The 22,438-nt window shown below is 39.9% G+C and overlaps 1 protein-coding gene across 2 annotated transcripts in view; it reads right to left on the bottom strand.

The window, feature by feature from the left end:
• Positions 1–22,438, bottom strand: part of nbas (NBAS subunit of NRZ tethering complex) — a 177,545-nt gene that overhangs the window by 86,374 nt on the left and 68,733 nt on the right. For both annotated transcript variants that reach the window (XM_005449591.4, XM_005449592.3), the window contains 8 exons: positions 19,588–19,701; positions 16,947–17,104; positions 15,321–15,404; positions 13,149–13,322; positions 12,454–12,567; positions 11,219–11,342; positions 5,314–5,390; positions 4,668–4,805 (listed from right to left, as the gene is read on the bottom strand). In XM_005449591.4, the coding sequence (XP_005449648.1) occupies positions 4,668–4,805; positions 5,314–5,390; positions 11,219–11,342; positions 12,454–12,567; positions 13,149–13,322; positions 15,321–15,404; positions 16,947–17,104; positions 19,588–19,701 (983 nt within the window). The remainder of the gene's footprint in view (positions 1–4,667; positions 4,806–5,313; positions 5,391–11,218; positions 11,343–12,453; positions 12,568–13,148; positions 13,323–15,320; positions 15,405–16,946; positions 17,105–19,587; positions 19,702–22,438) is intronic.

Below are 22,438 nucleotides of genomic sequence, written 5' to 3'. Positions count from 1 at the left end.
CTGAAATACTATAACACAGTGGTTCCCAACCTTTTGGAGTCACAATAGAAAAAATCACATGGCACACCACCAAACAAAAATGTGACAGAAAGCATTTTGATCATTTTTCCCCGGGCATCAAGTATAGCGGAACTGGCTGGGTTTGTCCCCCGTATACCTTTTTCGCTTTCTTCTAACCACTAATCATGCTAGGGCCTTCATCTGGGTCGGATTGACTACTACTTCCCCCCCCCAAATATTTACCTATTGCTATTACTTGCAGTGTGGTCTCAAAGCATGTAATTTCTTCTTCGTCTTCTTCTGTTTTAATGGCAGTTGGCAACCCATTTAATTAGAGCAGGTAGTTGTACTGCCCTCTAGTGGAAGAGAATGTAATTGTTCTGCCCGTTACTCACGCCGATCGCTTAGAGGACTAATCAGGTGGAACCAGATAATCTTCCATGGCACATCTGATCATTTCTCGCGGCACAGGTTGGGAAACACTGCTATAACACACCAACTCAACAACTCCCCCTAGAGTTGTGTCAGGTTTATAAATCAGATATTATAGAAATACTGCATATTTCTTGGGAAATGTAGGATTCCTACAACACTCAGTATTTATAGCAATATAACAACTTGTGAGTGGTGTTGATTTTAATTATTGCATATTTAACGCTAACCTCTTGCTAACCTATTTATGGGAAGCGCAAGCAACTCTGTATGAATGATGTCAGTGAAAACATAAATGTCAAGCAGCAATAATACTTGTATACCGAGTTATACGCTGATGAGATAAGGCTCATTTTGACAGTGAACGATAAATAAGAGCTTTAATATAGCATGTGTAACATTTACTAATATGCATTTTATGAATGTTTAATGTGATTAAATGTTGTATGTTTGACTAGTTTTGATCCAAAAACTGATTGTAATCATTTCCTTTATCGTATTTTGTAATTTTCCTTTTGAAGGCAGTACCCATTACAAAACCTCTACATCTAAAAAAAAAATAAAATATAAAAACAAGCTGTTCATTGAGGCTTTAAAAACACATCAAACACCTTGAGTAAATCCACAGAGAGTTCCATTTCTATTTGCAACTGAATGACTTCAGTGGCTTGAGTGTTTGGCGTCTTATTGCCTGGGCATGAAATTATGTGATAGCGACAAGAGAATTGAAAGAGCGTGAGAGTTATTGAGACAGTGTTACTGCTCTTCAAGTAGCGAGTGGGAAACACTTTGAGACAGCGTGACACACCACAACACACAAACGCACATACAAATACGCCACCCGCTGTCACAGGAAAACAGATCTTAAACTGGAGCGCATACAATAATGTGTGCCAACTGTGATATATGAATGCAAAAAACAAAAGCAGGCGCGCAAATGCTTCACGTATGCCCAAATATAAAAAACACATGCTTGGGTATGTAATCCCCCCCCCCAATAAGCTCATTTGCAATGCAAAGCAAGCATGTGCATGAAATATAGATACGCGCACCCTGTCATACATATCTGAAATGCAATATCACATTAAGTACAATGTGCGCCTTAATAGATAAGAGAAAGCGAGAGCTAAAGAAAGCACAAGAAAATTGTATAAAGCATGCACAGTTAAGATAGTATTGTAAATAGAGAGGCCTGAGATTCAACAAGAGCGAGGCAGGCCTATTGGGGAAAAAAACCTGAACAGAACGCAGAATGAACAGGAAACGATAGCGGACAGAGCAGCATAATGTGGATGGAGAGAAGCATCATGGAAACACATAAACCAGAAATGTCATGCCAACAAAGCAAACCATTTGACTTAACTGACAATGGGGGGGCATAAAAGGAAACATAAAAAGCACACAGCAGAGGAGAGAGGGGGAAAAATCCAATGGAAAAAAAACATGTGAAAGTGGAGAAAGAGAGTAGATAGGTTCAAAGTTTGTTGGAAAAAATGGCCACTACTTCTTCAATAAGAGAGGCGAGGGAAGACGAGACCTGGAACATAATGATAACAAGCACTCACTCTTGTAGAACATACTAAGACTGGGAAAAAAGGAAAAGGAAATGACAACTAAAAAAAAAAGAAAAAGGAAAAAAATGAAGAAATGAGCTAAAAATGAAAGTACAACTGCTAAAGTGTGGAGCAGAGGGAAAAAGCTGTATATATTTTAAGTTAATGGACTTGAACTTCACTTGAGGCAGGAGTTCAGGGAGTGATTACTGCCATCAGGATGCAGGAAGGATGTGTGCGTCACTGCGTGCGGATGAGAGTGTGCGTAGAGAGCAACTTACTGGTGTGCTTGTGTGAGCAGGAATGTGAGAGCGTGCAATTCTGACCTTGAATGTCAACTGGGACACACTTATCCACTTCTTCTGCTGGCCTCTTTCCTTTTTTCTGTTCTTTTTTTTCAACATTTTACCTCCCTTCTTCTACCTGCACTAAAACCCATGAGAGCCAGGGTCCACTCAAAGAAAAGGTCAGAGCCATTTCTTCAGTTATTCTCTGCCAATCACCCCCCACCTCCACCCCACTTTGCAGCCTCTTCTTTCACTTCTCAATCACATTTTCTGATCTCTTGTTTTTCTTGCCTTACTTAGAAACAGAAGATGTTGTGTACACACAGAAACATGCTTAAAACTTCTTCACGAGCAATAGCTGGCACACAATGCATTGCTGGTTTAAACTAAAGCACAATTAAACTGCATTAGTATTCAGATGTGTAAAAGGATCATTACAGTCATTTTCCCAGTTTGTTCCATTTCTGATGGCTCATTATGATTTGGCATTTTTTGTCACTCTTTTTTTAAGATATTACTTTGTCCTCCTACATCTACGTAGCCAAGCAGCATTTGAACCATGTCAAATGCGCCTGTAGCCTCGCTGATCCCACTATTCTATCGTCATAACAAAATTAAGCTGTGCAGCCAAACAGTCTTCGAATCCATCAATTTATTTGTAATGGAAGATAACTAAAGGAATCAAATGAGAATGAGAAACGCTTACTGGTAAAGTGAGTAATACTGAAGTATAATGGCAAACGTTAAGGGTTAGGATAGAGTTGAATGTATGTTGTATGAAAAAAAAACAAAGGTGAGTGTGTACTGTATATATGAGTGTGAGTACACATGTCATGAAAATATGAAAAAAACCTATTTAAAACTGAAAATTATATATTGCTCCTTACTTTGGCAGGCAAACAGAATTCACGCTGCATCAAGCATAATATTCAGCCAATGAAACAATGTTTCTGTTGAATTCAGGACACTGTTTTTTCTGTTTTTCGCATGACAGTGAAGTCGAAACTTAATAGATAATTACAATAATTATATTTTTGCATTAAAAAATATCATTTTATTTGAAGAGTCTGCACATACTACTGGATTAACCCTTATAGAAACATAAATAATGCATTTAGGAATTACCAGTACTGTTAATTTAGGGCATTTATGTGGCATAAACCTTACACTGGATGATAATATTATGCATCTTTTCTTACATTTCATTGTTTTTATATGATCGAGTTGATCTGCCTCGTCTCCAGTCTTCTAAAATCTCTAGGATCTCGCACCCTCCTGTCACACTGACACAGATTTCAGGTTCATAGGGAGGTATAGTTTGTAATAATGCAGACCTCCACCTGAGCTGTCAGACTTACCCGACCTCCCAGACCCAACACAGTGTCCATCAATTTCTAACAAAGGGGTTTGCCCTATGTAAACATACTGATTCTCCTTCAGCTGCCTCTCGTTGATGCGAATGACCATGCATTTTCTGGACAGAAACACACATGCAGTAAACCTACACTCCCACTGTATTATACTGGTTAGTACTGGCTTCCTTGTCGTTCTTCACCTGCTCCTTTGTGACTTACAAACCTGTGCTGCTTATGGTAGAATGCTGATTATTATTGAAATTAACTGGCTTAATCTTTATTTATAAATCAAATCACATTTGCACTGTTAGATCACCCACACTCACATGGATGAATTTTTTATGATTGGACAGTTTGCTCTTACATTTGATGTCTATGATACCATTTCCTCCTTAAATAAATGCCAAGCAAAAGCATACATAAAATTTCATTTCAAAAGCCATACACACATCTATTTTCACTCCACCCGTTATTGAAACAACCTTGAAGTAAACTTAAACCACAGGTGAAACACTGTTTTGCTATGATCCTCCCAACCAGTAAAATGCACTGCCTAAAGAGCTAAATCCTACACTGAGGCTCTAAAGTTTCAAGACCTTTCTTCAAAAAATAATCTGTTCAAAACAGATCAAGATTTTGTGTCCTAGCTGCTTAAAACTGGATTCTTTTGTCTGTGCGTTCAACAGCTGCACTGCAGTGCATTTTCTAAGCATCCCAAAAGCAGCTTTCTGCACCACATGACTAAAAATATGTGGTAAATCTATTTTTGACAGAAGCCAAGTCATGCTGTAGAGCAGATGAGGCAGGGCAGAAGTCATACACAAGAACAGCATAGAGATTTTTCTTTTTTAAAATAAAAGACGACATGCAAACAGACACCCCAGTTCTGAAACACTCTTTGTGTATTTCCGAGCTGTGGAACAAAACAGTTTTGGCTACACAACATCACAGACACGCATCTAGTGTCTTCCCAAGGTAACATCAGAACATTTATTCATTCAACCCTCCAAACACCCCCTCACACACAGAAATACACTGACCTGGTAAAGAGTGTGGTTCTTGTCCTTGAAGCAGGGCATGAGGCGCGAGTAGATCTGCAGGGAGTAGTAGTAGGCAGCCAGTTGGAGCGACAAGGCCGAGTGGCACTGCTTCTCAAAACACCTGTTGGCATCCAGCACCTGCAGGTAAGAACAAATATAAGGACATGCAAGACAAACGATCACAGTGGCATTTTCACAAATTGACTCTTTGCTGGCTGTACAAGAAAAAGAGAGAAAACTTTGAACTTTGAACTACTTATTAAGACCACTGACATAAAGCTGAGCTTGGCAGTCATATTTATTTATTTTTGAAACACTGGACACAAATTCCATAATGAACTTTCAGCATAATCTAAATCAAGAGGCCTGAGATGAAAGTAGACTAATGCATTACATCTCGTCTAGGTTTTCAGTCCCTCCACAGCCTAGCCTATGACGGTAGACAGTCGTCACACTGTTACACGAAGAGAGATGCATATTTACAACTTGTGAAACGTCTAATAAGATGAGAGGTCAAATCAAAGGTGTAAAATGTCAAATGAAATAGATCATGCAGACAAAATGGATTAGCTTAAATATCTGATGGTCTCAATAAAATAAAATCCAACTCCTTTTGTTACTAGGACGTGTGCGAGTGTCCCCCTACCTGAGGCAGAGCAAGTAAGTAGGACAGAGCCAGCATCATGTCCCTGGGAAATGCATCGTTGGCCAGCTGGAGCAATACTGTAAAAGGACAGAGAGAGGTGAGACGATTTTAAAGCACTGATTACCAAAAAAACGGATATGTTTTAATATTCCAGAAATATATCAGGAAACACTATATAGGAGTAGAGGTAAGAAAAATCAGACACAAATGAAGAAAAAACCTGAAAATCCCTGAAAGGTTTGGTTTCTGTCCAGCTTCACACTAAACTACTGCATGCATGTCTGCATCTACCTTCATACAGTGGACTTGGCTTTGAATGTGCAGGTTTCTGCAAGCACACAACCTGTTTCAAATACAGATCGTATTTATTAGTCAAAGACAAAGTACGGGTCCTTTTCTAATAAGTGCTCTCCAGATGAGCACAAACTTAATCAAAGTGCACTTTAATAGTGAATCCCCTGAATGCAAAATTTGCCTCTGCGTGGCTACCAACAGCAACTCTGTATGCTGCACCTTTCTCTTAGGGAGGCAGCCTGGCCCCCCAAAAAGGTTCTCCAATTCTAACACAGCCATCTCAGTTCAATCACAGCTACACAAGCTGTCAGCAGGACCACATTTAGCTATGATTAAACACCGACAGACTCACAAGGTGAAAACAACACCACCCTTTATGAGAAAGATTAGATTGAGATTCACTACAGGCCTCAACAGGTCTATAAACAAAGCAGACTAAGTACTTAACACAAACTTAACTAAACTAAGCTATTTGCATTGCATGAGTAAAAGAAGGTAGTAAAAAACGTGAGATTGTATTGTGATGGGACAGCGCCAATGAGTTCTATGATCAAGTCTAAATTATATTAAAATAGTATATATACATAATATATATACACAAACACAAATACATTAAAAAAATAAAACAGAATATGTATGAAGGGCACCAAGTAGCAGGCTGATTGCCCCTCTTTTCATCCTGCAAGTAGATATGGCTCAGACTAAACCCATCTATGATCGCAACCTTTGTTCTGGTCTCAATCACACCTGCGGTTGTTTTGTAATTTTGTGATTTGATCTTGCACTTTCAGGCCTACAGTATATAGATGAACTGACTAAACAGTTGGTTATACAGTTTATATATCGGCTTTTTAAGCTTGCGGCTTTTTCTTTTCATATTGCAGGTTTCATCTTGTTATCTTAATCTATATGAGCCTCATATAAGTTATTGTAATGATAAATCAAGCAGCAGAAGAAAACGACACCTGATACACAGTATATACATATGACAGGCCAAGGTAAATGCTTCCAACAGCCGCAGTCTTCTGAAGAATAATGAATGTTATATGATTTTATATGTACAACATTGTATATATAATGAGCGGCAGGCTTTCAGAGCACATTCTAATACATGAACTGGCATTTATTTAATCTTACTGATCAATCAAAGTGCTTTACGGGGTTCTATATACTTGAATCATTCACATCCAAAGGCATTTTAGAAACATCATTTAACCTCCAGTTTATATGTATGCATAACTTTGGACTGTGGGAGGAAGTCAGTGTACTGGGAACCAGGAACTTTCTTGTAGTGAGGTGATAGCACTAACTACTGAACTGCCGTGCCTTCCACTAAGTTCTCCCTTGCGAGCATAAATAAGTCTTTGAGGCTTATTTGTAGTTATTCAGATAGAAGTATGGTATTATGTGTCCAGAGACACAACTTAAATGCCTTTCAACTGCCATGGTGACACACACACTAACCCCTACATTGGGCAGATGGCTGCTTAGCCACTGAAATTTCAGCTTCTATAACTCAGTACTCTGGACTTGAAAGCCCATCATGAACTGACCTTGCCAAAGTACTTAGACTCACTGGCAGGGCAACAGTGCTGTCATGACTGGTAATGGGACTGAAGTTTTTCTGTTCTTTTTTTCCTGCCAATATTACATAAATACAGCATTAAAAATCCCAAACAGAATCACAAAGATTTTTTTAAAACACTGAAACATTTGCTGCACGATCACCATTTGCATTTACTTTTAAAATTCTGCATTCACGTGCAGAACTTGTGAACTCGTGGGGTTTATGGCGGTACAGCAGCAGCAAGCATTTAATGATTGAAAACTAATTAGTATGCATATTGATTAGCTTTTCATAAGTGAACAAAAACTCAAATCCCATTCAGAGTTAGCACGAGTATGAAACTGGGAACCAGTCCATGTCTATGCAGTGCCCCTAAGGCTGATGGGTTTTGGAGTGTCTACAGAGCTCTGGGCACAAGGATGGAGTTAACCCAAACAGCTTCCCTCTAGGCCACAATAGTTAGACACAATGAGACCAAAACACACAACAGCACTCACATGATTACAATTAAAAATATGTAGATGAACTTGATAAATTCCAAACACTGTAAGCGCACGGATGCTCTCAGTTAATCAATCACCAACGAACACACTCGCTCACTCTGAGGAAACAGCGGGAGGCAGCAGAGAGGATCAGACAGAATCACTTTGTAGTCTGAGACCCAAGGAGAACAGAAGCCTGCGTTGGTGATAAGAGCCCGAGACAAAATGAAACAGACAGAGAAAAGTAGAGCATGGACACTGGGAGGGAGACAGAGGCAGGGCACAGGAAGAGTCGCACTGTAGAACAAAATGCACGCTAATATGCATATGTGCACACACATGGTTGGAAGGGCATGGCTGAAGGTGCACGGCGTTGCATGTGCGAGCAGCAGCGAAGTAATGCACTAGTTTAAGGACCCATAACAGCTCTCTTGAGCAGTGTGCCCACCCTCCTCCTTTGCTCGTTTTTCTCTCCCCTCCTCTCCTACCCCACGGGTTTCAATGAGCTACACCTCAGAATGAGCTGATTACACGCCTCTCTAAAGCTACAGATACCATCGGGACAGGAATTACCAGAGGGGTAAACACACACACACAGACACACACACTAAATAGATAACCCTGCCTTTAAAGCATACAATATTTCTTCTTGTGAGTGAGTGTTTGTGTGTGTGCGTTTGTGAGTGAGTGCAGAGAAAGTGATAGAGACAACACACAGAAAAGTGGGTGCATGAGATGGGCTGTTTTTGTGTGTGTCTGTGTCCACACACACACACACACACACACACACACACACTCTCCTGCTCCTGTGTCAGCTAAATTGAGCACATTGTTAGTAGGTCGGTGAGACACTAACCTATTACTATTTCACCTGTGCAGGCAGTGTGGGAAAAACAACTGATTATAGCCTGGTCAACATTTGGCAAATGGCAGCACTCCATGCTGTGTGTCAGTGGAGTTTGGAGTCATGTGTGCAAATATGTGTGTGTGTCTCTACCTCTCTCTTTCTCCCCGCTTGTCTTCACATCAAGTGCTTGTGTCTGCACCTTACTCAGCTCAATCCCATTGAGTCACTTTCCACTTGTGTCATCATTAATTACCTCCAACTTATCTGGGCCAGGTGAAAAATCGATATATTTATTTTCTTAAAGGCCATCTCCTAGTCTGTTTTTTAAGGACAGCCAGCGTGGCGGCCCGATACACCAGTCATTAATCGAAGGTTGTTATCGGACGCGATGCTGTCCAGACTGGCTTTTCTCTTTCTCGACACGTCGCACTCTGCAGCTGCTCCGAAGGGAAGGTGACTTTTAAGAAGAGAGAGATATTCATTTGAATGACAGCGGCAACTGCAGAGAAGTTGGATTTGGTGAAAAGTGTGGATGTGTGAAAATGTGACCGCATGTGTTGGTCAAAGTGTGGAATTTTACACGTATTTGTATTACACGCAGATACACACGTTTATTTTTGTAGTGGCATTGATTTTCGCGAGCAGCTGTGATCCATCATGCAGTGTGGCCTTGATGTTTTGACTTGATGCTATCTCTCTGGTATCTCTGCAGTGATGCAGCATTATTTACTGATGCGGTGGGATGCGTGCGGATACATTAATTAATCAATGAGGCTATTCTTCCCGTGTTGTCCCCTAGTCGACCATATATGGGCTCCAAGGCTAAGACAGATGAGAAGAGGAGAGGGCAGGGTGTCAAGGAGGAAGCCAACTACGCTGTGCAAATACTATCCAGCTTCACTAAGATGGAGCGCTGAGGAAAAAGCTCAAGTTAAACAAAATTCAGCCTTAATCAAACACTTAGAAGCTGCATTATCATACCGCAATTTTAAAAAAAAACCAAAAAAAACCACAGCAATAAAACCCATTTAAAATCCTGGAAAATTTTTACAAGCAAGCTGACAGTTGAGATCTTGCCAAATTAATGTACCAATAGCTGACATTTCAAATTCAAATTATACAGCAAAAACCGTGGTAAGCACATTGACTTAGCGAGCAGCGACAGACAAGGTCAAAAAGTCTGAACAACTAGCCCTCAAAAACCCTCAAAAACTCAACTCAAATTCAGCCTGATTCTAAAATCCAATCTGGAGTAGAATTGAGTTGTGCTACACCAAGAATAATAAACAGTGAGGTTATAAATTTTATTAAAGGTTGGTTATGAAATTAGAAGTCAGAAACCCTGAATACCAAAAATAAATCAGAGGCTCGGGTGAGAGAAAGAAGCTTCTGCTGATGCAAAAAAAGTTCTTACAAAATGGAAACCAGGAATTGTATGAGAGTTTATAAATTGAGAAGTCCGCCATCTACAAATTGTGCGTAGATAAAAATGATTCAGTACTGTGGCTACTCCCCCTAGAAACCCTTTCCTGGCTAAAGCACTCAAACATAGTGCTCAGTGTAGGTAGCAGACAAACAGGCACAGACAAAGAAAGAGAAAGACCCAGGAAACAGACTTCATCCAGAAGAAATGGCAATAAAGAAACAAATTCCAGACTTTACATACTATTTTTTGGCACTATGTTTGTTGTATACACTCAGTGGCTACTTTGTTCACATGCTCAACTGCTTGTTAACACAAATACCTAAATAGCCAATCAAATGAAAGCAACACGTTGCTTTTAAGCATGTAGACGTGATGAAAAGAACCTGCTGAAGTTCATACGGAGCATCAGAACGGGGAAATGATTTAAATGGCTTTGAACGCGGCGTGGTTTTTAAGGCCAGGCGGGCTGGTCTGAGTATTTGAGAAAATGCTGATCTACTGGGATCAGCAGTTTCCACCATCTCTGGGGTTCACAGAGAATGGTCTGAAAAAGAGAAAATGTCCAGTGAGCGGCAGTTCCGTGGGAGAAAATGCCTTGTTGATGCCAGACTTCTTTGAGCTGACAGGAAGGAAACAGTAACTCAAAGAACAACTCGTTACAACCAAGAGACCATTTTGAATGCAAAACACATTTAACCTTGAAGCAGGTGGGCTACAACAGCAGAAGAGCACATTGGGAGCCACTCTTGTCAGTTAAGAACAGGTCAGCATTTGGCGTAAACAACACTGTCTTCTACATCAGTGGTTCAGGCTTCTGCTGGTGATGGTGTAATAGTGTGGGGAAAGTTTTCTTGGCACACCTTGGGCCACCAAATGCTTAATAGCAACTGAGCATTGTGTAAACACCACAGCCTACCTGAGTATTGCTGCTGACAGTGTACACATCATTTGATGGCTGCTTCCGGCAGAACATGCCACAAAGTTCAAATAATTTCAAACTGGTTTCTTGAACATGATAATGAGTTGACTGTACTCAAATGGCCTCCACAGTCACCAGATTGCAATCCAATAGAACACCTTTGGGATGTGGTAGAACGGGAGATTGGCATCTAGGATGTATTGCCGGCAAATCTGCAGCGACTGTGTGATGCTAACACGCCAAAAATCTCTGAGGAATGTGTCCAGCAGCTTATTGAATCTGTGCCATGAAGGATTAAGGTAGCTCTGAAGGCAAAAGTGGGTCCAACCCGTTACTAGAAAATCTATGTCTATGTAGGCCACATGCTTACCTTCTGTAGCAGGAAACGGGGTTTTTCCCTCAGTTTTGGCCTCAGCCAGTTTTCCAGTCCTCAGCAAAACCTCAGCAAAGTTTTCTGCAGGCAATTCTTTGTAGAATGAATACACATCTTGACTCTAAAAGAAAGAATGACAAAGGAAGAGCGATATAGTACTTTTCTTCATATTAAAGCAACCCTCCCTCCCCATATCTGAGCAGACTAGAAAAAGCACAGCGAGACATGATGAAGATGACTGAATATCTTCATTCTCAAGGAGTCAGACAGATGAGAGACTGAGTGAACAAATGAACTTCAGAGCCAAGTAAAGCTTTTCAAAACCAGGCCCTTTTGAAAAGTCATTTATAGGTTTCTTGTATACAAGTTATTTCTCATGTGTCTGAGAGGCGGACAATAAAGTTTCTGCTCTTGCTCGGTCTCAGAGCTATCGCTTCAACGCAGAGTGTGTCCTGTCTGTCTTCGCCACTCTGTCTCTATCCATCTTTCAGTCCCGTTGCATTTGTCTCTCTGTCTCTCTCAATCAGTCTCTCCTCAATCCCCACTCCCTTCATTGCAACTGTTAAGGTAAAAACTAATCCCATTGATCAGCCAGCTCATGGGCAGATGGACGTGGGGAGTAATTATTGGTAGATGGATGATGGAAGATGGTTGAATGCTGGAGATGAAGTGAAGGAAGGGATTTGGAGAAGCCTATTAAAATGTCATAAGAGGAGATGTATCGGCCTTCTCCGTTTCCCCTCCCGTCCGCTCTTTCAGCTCTCCATATGATTTGTGTCTCTGAGTAAAAAGCCCAGTCATAGCTTAGAGGCGACCACTTTCCAGGTGCAAAGGTCAATCTACTCCTTTTCTTACTTTTACTCTTTTGTATCCCCATAATTCCTTCTGTTGCCATTCTTTTCTTTTGGATTATTTTTAATGCAAACCTCGCCCCATCTCTAACGTTCCTTAGCATCATACCAGTAGTCCAAAGTCTCTTCTGTTAGTACCTGGCATTATAATTGTTCAGTCTGAAATCAATATTCATTTTGTCTCAACACTGCTTTTTAAAGAATATACAAGTCATAGCAAGAAAATCTAATTAATTGCCCAGTCATAAGCCTACTCAGGCAGTTTTTGCTGTAATTTGAAAGGATGCCCTGGGGTGAGAAAACAAAACATTAAAAAAAAGAAGGTCGATAAGAATGTACGAAGCAAAGAGCTACGAGAAACACTGGTCTTAAGCCACTCACCGTGTCTACATAGGGATCCTCAATGAGATCCTGATAAAAGGGGCTGCAGCCTTGACGCTCCAAGTTGGCGTTCTCACATGCCCCTTCCTGGCTAGTGGCTCCTGAACCACGACCCTGAGGAGCCATCAAAACATCATTAATTTTTCACAACATGCCCTCAACACTGTCATATTTTTTTCCCTGTCCCACAGCTAACATCCATGCAATTTTTCCCCTTTCTTTAGAAAGCCGCAATCACGATCACCCCTCCCAATTGCTGCCAACACCAGAGACGCCATCAATCTCCACCCGGGCGACCGTCGGGCCCGTGCAGCCACCAGATATTGAAATATTCAACAGGAGGGCCAATTAATTATGCAGGAGATGGGCTCTTGATTGGTTATTTTTGAAGTCTGCGAGCAAAAGTATGTGAGGTATGGGAGTGCAGACAGACATGAGATCTGTCTATGCAGCCCATTAGTCTGTAGAGTTAAAAACAAGGCGGATACATCCATAACCGCTGCTACGCTGTTGCTGGCTAATTGATCATGATTATTACACAGAATATAAATACATTTATATCAGTACAATGCATAGAAACTGTATTTTTTTTTAAACCTAAAAGGTGGTTAGTGCACCCATTAAGAACTTTACAAAAAAAAAATCTTCATCTGCAGCGAAGAGTTAATAAAACAACACAGTCGATGTGTTCTTACATGCAGCGGCCGGAGGTAATTGAGTGAGTCCTTCCACCAGCGGTGGTCACTGACTGCAGTCAAAACAGCCTTGGTAGTCAGTCCTGTAGTGGTCAGGACTTCCATGGTCTTAGCTGTAGTCCTGTGCAGGAGGTCTCCTGCTGTCCCCACAGAGGAGCCCACACGAGGTTGGGGCTGAAGAGAAAGACAGAGAAGAAAAATTAATGGCAAACATATTTTACTGTGTCTCTCTGGAGCCTTTGTAGAAGTACCCACGACAAGGGGCTTTACAATTTGAGAACAGTGTGCAGCATACTACAACACCTCCTTTTTGTAAATAAAAACACAGCATCTCTCGATCTGCACTGCTAGATTAGACCCATGAATATTGTATTCTATTTTTTATTAGGTACTTCTGAGAAGCCATTTTAATAAGTGCAGGGCTCTTTTTCTTTTACTGGTTTATTTATGTAGTGCATAGAGGAATTACAATATGCATTCAAGCAGGGCCCTTCTGGTTCTGAAACACACATTCTGTATTGTGTGTTTGTTCAGAAAACTTTCCAAAAGTCACACAGGCAGAGGAAAATTCTACACAGACGTAGGACAGATTCATAATACAACAAGTATTTCTGTGGTTTCTTGAACTTTCGTCACTAAGATTATACAACTGAATTAAAAATTTTATTCAGTGATTTTCTCCTTGAAAAAGCAAAAGCTTCCTTCTTAAAGCAACAGCATTTATCTAATCTAACACCGAGTTAGATGAGACGATCCACTTGAAACACACCTAGCATATATCTTGGCACACCACTGTATGGGCTGAAGATCAGTACTGGCTAATTTCAGCTCATCTCAAAATAAGATTATAAGTTTTATGTTGGCTAAACACTCAAAGACGAGTGATAAAGAGTTATGACTTTTATTTCAGCAATTTTGACTATTTCGAAGTTCTACGATAACAGAACTGTGAAAATAACGCTTGAATTCTGGGGGGGTTTCTCTGAATTTTTTCCTTTAGAATTTCCACAAAAGTCAGAATTTTTAAAAAGCAGAATTCCAAGAAAAAGGTCAGAATTCTGACATTAGTCCTGGATTTCTGACTTATTTTTCCATCAGACTTCTACAGTCAAAATTATGATCAAAAGAGTATTTTGTCCTAATTTGTCCTAATCCTCTTCTATATCCCAGCCTTTCTATATCCTTCCATGCTTATAGAAACCAAACAAAACTGTTTTGAACTTCTTAGTATTTCCACTTTTTATTAGCTGGTGAAACGGAGTGTCTGCCACCTAACCCACATTTTTCAGATATAGATAGAGTGCTTCAGAAGTGGTCTATTTTGTTAACTTTGAACAGAGTGAGGCTAGTCAAAGAAGTTGTCACAGTTGAGTCACAATTGTGGTAGTTGTGTTCTGTTCGTCTTCTGAACTACCCCTCTCAAAGCAGCATCAGTATTTAGTTATTAATCCTCTCTGAGAGCTGCCTCTTCCACAAAAATCTTTAAAATTGAATATTTAGAAATGAAAGGTGCAATCCTTTTGAATGTATATTAATAAGTACACCACAAAATTCAATAAAGTGCTATTTTCTATACATTTGAAAATCTTTACAAAGCCATCTTGGGAGATCCAGTGGGCTGGAGCCAAATCATTTAGTGCCTTTCATCAATACTTTATTTAGCAAGGGATTAAGGGTAAGAGCATGAAATGAAGAAAATATATACGTATGATGAAAAGATATAATAAAAGCCAACTATACAGTACAGACACATACACAGAAAGCTGCATAAATACATGCCCACAGTGCACACACAGAACACATTTGGGCAGCTTAAATATATACAAGTGAGGGACATCAATACAATAATAAAATGATAACAGACAGCTTCAAATGAGCACCTATTTGCACACAAAGGGGGATGAAATGCAAGTCATGAAACATTAACACCCACTCAAGGCATCATAAAGCTGGCAGTGCTGAAGGAGAGGAGAAAGGAAGGCATAAATAAAACAAGGGAGCTGAGGACCTTAACACTAGATTTACACCTCATCAAATATGGAGCGGCAGGAAAACACACAAACTGAACAGGACAGAAACAAACCCACAGAGGGATAGAGGAGGCAGTTCAAACAAGAACATGCATGTGATAGAAAACTGAATGGGGGGGTTGTAAGAAAAAAATACATTTACCCTTAAAGAGTCCGTCTCGTCAACTTCTCGTCCGGTCTCTGCATTTACAGGCTCCATTTGATAGTTAACAGCCTGGTACAACACCTGCAGGACAGAGGGAGGGAGGAAGGAAGGAGGAAAACAAGAGATTAGAGTTATTTTGCCAGAAATAACAAATTCAGTTTCCTCCATATTTGTGTGTGCTGTCATGCTGAAAGTAACTATAAGAAGACGGGTACACTGTGGTCATCAAGGGATAAGCGTGTTCAGACTAAAAGGTCAAAAAGTATGCCAAAAATACAAGGCAGGATGGATCCATGCTTTCTTGTCGGTTACCCAAATTCTGGCCCTCCTATCTGAATGTTGCAGCACGATAGACCAGGCAATCTTTTTCCAATCTTCTGTTGTTCAATTTTGGTGAGCTGTGCAAATTGTAGCTTCACTTTCCTGTTCCTAGCTGACAAGAGTGACACCTGTAATGCTCTTCTCTTGTTGTAGCCCATCTTTTAGGGTTGACGTGTTGCCCGTTCAGAGATGTTCTTCTGGATCCCTTGGTTGTAACCAGTGGTTATGTGAGTTACTGTTGGCTTTCCTATCAAGTCTGGCCATTCTCCCCTTATCTCTGGCATCAACAAGGTATTTTTGTCAAAGCACTGCTGCTCACTGAATATTTTCTCTTTTTCAGACCATTCTTTGTAAATCCCAGTAGATCAGCAGTTGTTTCTGAAATACTTAGACCAACCAACAACTATGCCACATTCAAAGTCACTTAAATCATCTTCTTCCCCCACTCTGACGCTCTGTTTGGACTCCAAGAAGTCATGACCATGTCTACATGACTAAAAGCACAGAGTTGCTTCCATGTGATTGGCTGATTTATCATTTGTATACTGTATATGTATACTAAAGTCTAATTGTCTTATTTATGATAAAGGTTCTTGACTAACAGGCTTGGGAGGCGCTTTTATTGTTGCCTACATTGATCATTTAAAAACTTCCTTAGCAGTCCTAATTTACTGCTGGTTCTATCAAATATCTTTTTATAAACTGGCTAATCCAAAAAATGTGTTTACTCATCTCTACCTGCTTTGTCACCATGGCAAAGCAGCCCTTTTAAAGGCACAAACACATGAAGTCAACAGTAAATTCTTTCAGAAGTAATAGCAACGATATTCATCTGAACACATTTGAAAAGCTACTCACACATCTTACCTAAATCCTAAAAAGATGTCTGTTCAGCTTATGCTATGCTTATGCTAACGTATACCCAGTCCCATATATAAATTAAAGGACTTGTTCTCATATATTTGTTGCTACAGTAACTGTTTGTTAATACTGGACAACCAACCTGTGGTTCACTGGAAACCCTCTTGTATATTTCCCCCTTCACTCCCATTAGCAGCTGTAGTGTCTCACTACTGTCAATGCACCCACTTTGCTCTACCACTGGTTATTTCAATTTTCATTCCTAGAAGCCTTCAACTTTCCCACCATCACAAATTCTCTTCTTGCACCTATTTGCTTCAAAAGCTCAATATACAAACCATTTTCATTTTGGACACACATGAAAGGGCAAACAAAATGACAGCAGCAGCCGAACATGAAAACTATATAACAATGCTGTTAATAAACGCCCGGCTGGTATACCTGAGTTTGTAGGTCACTGGAGGCGGCCAGGAGGCCGTGGATGCTGTCAGGGGGGCAGTGTGTGAGAGAGAAGGCTAACAGCTCTTGCCGGGCCTCCAGGTCTCCATAACCGTCACACTGACCGAGCAGACTGCACACCTCCCATGCTGGACTGTAACCTGGAGGGAAACAAAAAGAGAATGTAACTACAAGATCAAGGCCGATCAAGAAATAATGACAAAGCATCAAACACAAAATGCATATTGTAAAATAATCCATGAATATCCAGAACATTAAAGCAAAGAACAGAATCTAAAAAGTATAACGAGCCAGGAAAGAGTAACTTTCAAAGCCCTTGGGACATTAACAAATACTTAAATCTTACTTTTGCACACGTCTCCTTGAAGAAAATATCAGCCTGAAACATTGTAACAACTGAGCTACATTTATTCCAGCTTCATCATAGCCAGAAACCAACACGCCGCCTTGACTTCGTTTTTACAAACAGATTCAATTATTCCTGCTGTGTTCATAGAGAGAGAATACTGTTGCTTATCTGATTACACCCTCTCTCTCTCTAAGACACCTTTTTCTCATCTAAGCAGTCTCCCATTACTCAGGACTGTAGAACAACACAGTGAAATTTAAGTTGTTTTTTTCCCCCTTGGACTTAATTTTCCTGTGGTGGAACATATTACAGCATCAAACAAGACATCCCCACCCCCATTTTCTCAGTGTTGAGAAAATGATGATCGCTCGACCTTTGTCTCCTAGCTTAACACACTGCCTTCAGACTTGAAAACTGGACATAGTTGGACATCCAGCTCTCTTATGACTTCACACATTAAACTTGGATCAGTTTGAAAGTAGAAGTTTGCTCTCCGCGCAAGTTTGAGGTCTGTGGTGAAATCGTGCACATTGCAGGTGGTCAGAGCAGGACTTTCAAGGAAAATAGCAGCCTTGTACACTATCAATTTCAAAATCCTAAGTCGCCTTGTTCTGAAGTTATAAGATTTTCAGAAAACTTACTCTGAACTTCAGGTCAAGGTCACAGAGATTAAAACTCATCCAAGATTTTTAGTAGATGCACCTACTATTTGAAGTTCCTACATCGCCTCGTTCTCAAGTTATCGCATTCACAAACTTAGGTGTCCATGCCACCCGCCCGCCCAGATGATGGATGACGGATGCAAAACCCCATCAGTCTTTTACAGCTTATGAGGTAAAAAAACCCCAAACAAACCAAAAACTATGGGCAACAGTAAAACAAACGAGCGAGATAAATGAGTAAGAAGAAAAGGAAACTATTGATGCAAAAACACTGCTGCATGGTCTCACGTTTCCACGGGACCTTTGGGAAGACTTTCTGTGGACAGATGAGGTCAAAGCAAATCTTTGCAGCAACAATCCCCAAATGTCATGTTTGTAGGAATTAAGGAACTGCTCTCCAGTACCAAAATCTCATAACAACTGTGAAGCATGGCGGAGGGAGCAATCAAGGCCTCCAACTGCTGAGGGAAATGATGCATTTGTAATTGTCTCAGGGAGTTTAACAAGAGAATGTCGGGGCAGCTGTCCATGTAATCAAGGCTACCATTGTAACCAAGAATATGTTTTTAATGACTTGGCTGCTTTAATGAAGGTTAAATAAAAAATAGATTTTTCTCAAAAGGCCTGAAGCTGAAGATAATCTTGGTGATGCAGCAATGCAAACAAGTAAATTGACTACAGATGGGGGGGGGGGCTGTTAAGGAATGGCAAACTCAGCTTCCTGAGTTCAACTAATTAAGATGGCATAAACCAAAGAGGACTGATTGTGGCAGAAATAATAATCAATTCAAACAATTTTATTTGACTTGTGGTGTCATCAGAGGCATCAAAAACTCTCTGATGGAGGTGGTTGATCCTAAAGAGGTTCATATATTAAAATATTTTTAATATTCTGATGCGAGAACTGCAAGTGGGACCAGCTTTGTTCAGAGATGCTGAGGGAGTGTGCAGTGTGGGAGTTTTGTTGACTTCCAATGTTTGAACCTATACCCATTTTTTAGACCACCACCAAATAAAGGTTTTATGACACAACTCTGTTAAATTAATAGCATTGGTAATTACCAAAACCATTTTTATGTGTCTGTAATGGTTAATCCACCTGTATGTGGAAGCACTTTAATACTCTCTTTAAATTTGTTAAGTACTATAGCTCATTTGACTTGATGTCAGTATACTTTGATATCACAGTCAATATACCACCCAGGTATTTAAAACCAGGACACCCGTTTGATGACAATCAATGCCCATTGTTATCTTTTAAATATCATTAATAATCTCCTTTCTCTCTGAAGACTTCTGTCTTTTTCCATTGTTCATCAACCTCAATGGGTTTTGCTAAATGTTATTGCCCATCAGCCTTCTTCTGTTCTTGTTATACTGCATAAGAGCTGTAATAAGCTTAATAATATTTTTTAAAAAAAGCTTCTTTTTATTAAGGTTTTAACATGCAAAGTAATTAACAGCCCCCTCTAAGAGTGATACCAATTATCAATGATGAGGTAAAAATTTATCTCATATTTCAGTGGTCATTTTACTTAAATTCTACTTACAGATCACATATATTATAGTTTCCCTAAAGCCTCTACTGGTCTTTTCACAGCTTCACAGTTACCTGCAGCCATGAGGTCCTGACAGTGGATGTACGACGCCTTGAAGTCCAGACATTGAAGAGCTTGCTCTGCAAGCAGGGTCAGCACTTTGCCTTTTCTCATTGCTTCATCATCCCCTAGGCATGCAAACACAGATATTTATTTAAATTAGTACAAATGGGTTTTTTAAAAAAGTCTTTTGAATTTCTTTTTTCAATCCTGACAAATGTCAACATTCAAAAACTAAACCGCAAATCTCATAAGGCTGCATATCATATACAGTATCTGTCTCAATAAATTTCATATTAAATTTCCCTCTGTGAGCAGACTCACACACAGGCTCTAGGTTGGAATAAGAATATCCTCAAATATTAGCCACACTGCAGTCAGGGCTTGAGACTACATAATAATTGGTGTCTACCACAAATGAGATTATTGCCATTTCGGTTCATCTTCAAAACAGGGTACGAAATAACTGCAAAAATACCACCATGCTAAAAAGAAATCAGAAATCAGAGTTTGATATCTCAGTGTTCGTGGGATTGAGTGTGGTGTTAACATTCATGTGGCAGCTCAGGACAACCTTTGATCTGTGTGTAAGCTCTATAAACAAAAGGCAGAGGATGGGACGATCAAAAGAGGCATGGTCAGGAACAACTTCTGAATAAACCTGTGCGCTGAAGATCAAAGAACTGGCATTGAGATGAAGAAATGTGATGGCACTGAATTGGTCGGTGGCTGTTTGTTTGTGCGTGTGTGTGTGCATGCGTGTGTGTGTGTGTGATGACAGAAATGCTGTGTTTACTGTGAAGGGGAAAGAGGTGTTTGTCAAATATTTTCAGGGTGACTGGTGAAATGGCATCTTCAAAAGCTGTCAAGACCTCAATATAGAGAAGGTTTGCGTATGTGTGTGGCGGCACATCTTTGTTCACCCTGTGCTCTTTTCCACCTTTTTTTTTTTTCTTTAAATCAAAACATTCCCTGGCATTTATTTCAAGTTGATCTAAAAATCAGACATCTTGGAAATCCAATTGAAACCTTTACCTGTCCTTGATGGTCCAACCAAAGACTCTAATGAAAAAGTGTGAAAGAGAACAAATAGAAGCGTGTGTAGTTTAATCTAACTCTACAGTGGATTATAACAATCATCTACCCAAGTCAGAAAAATTTGCTACATTTGGAATATTATAATTAGCGATTACTTCATACATAAACAACGTTTGCACCTCTATGCCATAAAATGAAATGATTCATGGATCACTTTTTTGCAGGGGCAGGAACCGAACCCTAAGGGTTTTTAACCGGCGTGCTGGTGATACCTGCATTAAATATTCACCACAGAGCCCCAGAGCTACGCACCCTTCAAAAGCCTCCCTCCTGCATTTATTTATTTAAAAATTTGTTTATTGCTCTTCTCATCTCCCTTTGCCTCTTTTTCCCCCCCCCTTTCTGAAACCACACAGCGAGAGCTTCCTGCTGACAGAATGTGAGCAGCACAGACACAGAAATGCCACAAGACCAGTTAGCAGGTTTCCTTTAGCTGGTGACAGGCCTCAGAGAGAAAAGACAGGACTACGAATCCAAGAGACAGAAGACAAAATAGGGAAGAGCATGAAAGATCGACTCTTTTTTGTGTGTCTGTCTATCTTATATTCTTAAAAGATGAACAGTAAATACGGACACAGAGGGAGACGTAAAGTTTGTGCAGTTTGTGCAGAAAAAGGACATCTTGGTTTTCCCCACAGTGGGTTTTTACTTTTTCAGCACTGGAAAAGTGGGGGTTGGAACTAAAATGGTCGAAGTATACAAGCTTCTACTATTCGTGTTTTTTTCTTATAGTTCCCTTTCAAAAAAAAAAAAAAAAAAAAAAAAGATTTGAAAGCACTGCTGTCGGCATTTCACATCTTTATGTATTAAATGGATTCCATTACCGTGTTGCCACATTCACTAAAAATACAGCTCCGCGGTCTGAAAATCATGCGGGAGATATGAAAAATAACATATCATAAAAACATAAAGAATTAAATTGCTTTTGGTATTACTGCAAATACACTGCACATAAAGATTTTTCGAGTCGAGAGTCTGTAAACATTCCTGAGGAAATTAAACATGAGGGGATGAAGGACAGCATAGAGTCGGAGGCAGATTTGAGAGAACATATAGAGGAAGAGTGAAAATCTTAAGGAAATTAAACCTCTTTGCTGAAACGTAGTACATTAACCTTGTTTGATTTGTGACTGTAGTTTGTTGCTTTAAGAGCTGCGTTTCCCATGGAAGGATTTGCAATGTGCACTGAGAATAAACTCCATTTCATTTCCCATTTTCTTACACCTACTGCACATTCATTTGCAGTCAAAGACGTGCCAGGTTATGCAAAATAATTGGACTGAAGTCTGTCCTTTGACTCAGTCCTTAGGCATACCTCTTCAACAACTGCCGTTCTACTATTAGTATCATGTGGATAATAACCAAAGTCTTGCAGATGTTACAAATTACAAAACATGAGTCTGACAACTTTGAAGTAACAAAGACGTCATTAAGATGAATACCCCCTATAAGTGTATGTCAACATTAAAAGACAGATCAATGCTTTTATGCTTTGCAAGACTTTCAACCAGCATGAGACAATAAACAGCTTCAAAGAGGCTGACTAAAGGGTGCCTAGACAGTAGCTAAGACAGGCACAACAACTACACATCTTAGAAGGAGAGAAGTTCTATGTAGGAGAAAACTCAATCTTGCAACTTCCACTTTCACAGGGGGCTTTGCCTGTTGATCCAGAGCTATGATGTATGAGACTATAGCCTAAAAATGGGTTCATGAGATATAAAACAGATACAATATTAATATAAAAACAGTTATCTGCAGGTTTCT

Source organism: Oreochromis niloticus, linkage group LG15, assembly GCF_001858045.2.
Source record: "Oreochromis niloticus isolate F11D_XX linkage group LG15, O_niloticus_UMD_NMBU, whole genome shotgun sequence".
Classification (NCBI taxonomy): Eukaryota; Metazoa; Chordata; class Actinopteri; order Cichliformes; family Cichlidae; genus Oreochromis; species Oreochromis niloticus.
Note: the sequence above shows the minus strand (reverse complement) of the source record. Positions and strands in the feature narration are given on the sequence as shown.